We start from the raw sequence: 1,666 nt of genomic DNA, 5'->3' as shown, positions 1-1,666 counted from the left end.
AAATGGCACGCTGGGACCCCTAAAAACAAATGCATAATAAATGACGATGATGAGCTTAAATCTGACCCACCTCATCCACTCTATAAAGGCTCCTCATGCATGAGGCCGCCAGCAGGTTGGAAGGTCAATTTGCTTGGTACCAACCCTGACACAAAAAAGAGAGGGGACAGATTTTCCATCCTCTCCATCCAGAGAGTAATCCAGATGAGGCTGCGGTGGATGTAACCGAACCGTCTCCCATGAAACCCTTGTTTACACCCAGGGTTGCTAAGACAAGAGGTTCCACTACCAGTCCTTGGGTTCAATCCACCCCGGAGCGACCTGCTCCAAGGAGTCTTTGACAGGAGGAAAGGTCATGACCCCCTCCCCCTTGTCTGAACTGGCAGTAGAGGAGGCGCGGGCCGCCGCGCCCCCCGGCAGAGTCCACTCACAGCCAATGGGAGAGTGAAGTTTCGGGACGATGAGATGCGCCGCTGGGCCAATCAGCCGCCAGGCGCTGTCACGGGGGTGGAGATACGAGGAGCCGGGGGCGATGGAGACTCCCAGACGTCAGCAGAAGTTTCTCACCTTGGAAAGCTAGGGACGCTTCTGCACCTCCAGCACAGCTCCACCTCCGCGCAGGGGGAGGGCCCCAAGCCATTCCTTCCACCTCGTCACATTTGGTGGGGGAGTGCTGAGAGCCACTATCATTGGTGGTCTTCCTTTTATGCTGTCTGCCAGGAGAAAGAGGCGAGGGACAACTTGGTGCTGGGGAGCTGACCTCCAGCGCTGCGGGCCTCCGGAGAGGTCGGGCCGGAGAGGAGCGGCCGGGGCTGGGGACTCCATGCGGGGCCATGGACAGAGCGGCGGTCCTGGCCCTGCCCCGCCTGTGCGCGCTGTGGGCGGCCCTGCTCGCGCTGTTCCCCTGCGGAACCCAAGGAAACTGGATGTGAGTACGGGGTCTGCAAGAGGTACGTGGGGTGTGTGGAGAAAGGGATGCCCCAGCTCCGCGGACCTCCGACTGAGAGCAGGGGCGGAGACCCTCGGACGAGTGACCTAACTTTCGGGGAAACAGCTGGGATTGGGGAGGAGAGCGGGAGAGCGGCTTACACTAGGGGCGGCCGTGTGTTACAGGTGGTTGGGCATCGCCTCCTTTGGGGTTCCGGAAAAGCTGGGTTGCACCAACTTGCCGTTGAACAGCCGCCAGAAGGAGCTGTGCAAGAGGAAACCGTACCTGCTGCCCAGCATCCGCGAGGGCGCCCGGCTGGGCATCCAGGAGTGCAGGAGCCAGTTCAAGCACGAGCGATGGAACTGCGTGGTCGCCGCCGCCGGGCCCGCGCTGGGCACCAGTCCCCTCTTTGGCTACGAGCTGAGCAGTGGTGAGTCCCGGGATCCTGGGGGCTGGCGGGGAACCGAAGGCAGCGACGAATGAAGTCTCCGACGCTGGCGCGGTCCCGTAACTCTCCAAATCTTGAAAGAAACCGTGTAGGGTAGGGAATCGAGAGCGACAGAGGCCGGAGCCCGGATCGCAGGTGCGGGACCCCGGGATCGGGGGCTGGCGGGGAACCGAAGGCAGCGACGAATGAAGTCTCCGACGCTGGCGCGGTCCCGTAACTCTCCAAATCTTGAAAGAAACCGTGTAGGGTAGGGAATCGAGAGCGACAGAGGCCGGAGCCCGGAGAGCACA

General features: G+C 61.6%; 1 protein-coding gene across 1 annotated transcript in view; it reads left to right on the top strand.

Moving 5' to 3' along the window:
* Positions 1 to 512: 512 nt before the first annotated feature.
* The window catches only part of Wnt16 (Wnt family member 16), a 15,035-nt gene continuing 13,881 nt past the window's right edge, over positions 513 to 1,666 (top strand). The window contains exons 1-2 of the mRNA XM_010635341.2: positions 513 to 928; positions 1,114 to 1,358. Of these exons, the coding sequence (XP_010633643.1) occupies positions 834 to 928; positions 1,114 to 1,358 (340 nt within the window). The 5' untranslated portion in view covers positions 513 to 833. The remainder of the gene's footprint in view (positions 929 to 1,113; positions 1,359 to 1,666) is intronic.

The sequence above is a fragment of the Fukomys damarensis genome, unplaced genomic scaffold (genome assembly GCF_012274545.1).
Source record: "Fukomys damarensis isolate Sample0158 unplaced genomic scaffold, DMR_v1.0_HiC HiC_scaffold_4, whole genome shotgun sequence".
NCBI lineage: Eukaryota > Metazoa > Chordata > Mammalia > Rodentia > Bathyergidae > Fukomys > Fukomys damarensis.
The sequence above is the reverse complement of the archived record's forward strand: the minus strand, read 5'-3'. Positions and strand labels throughout refer to the sequence as shown.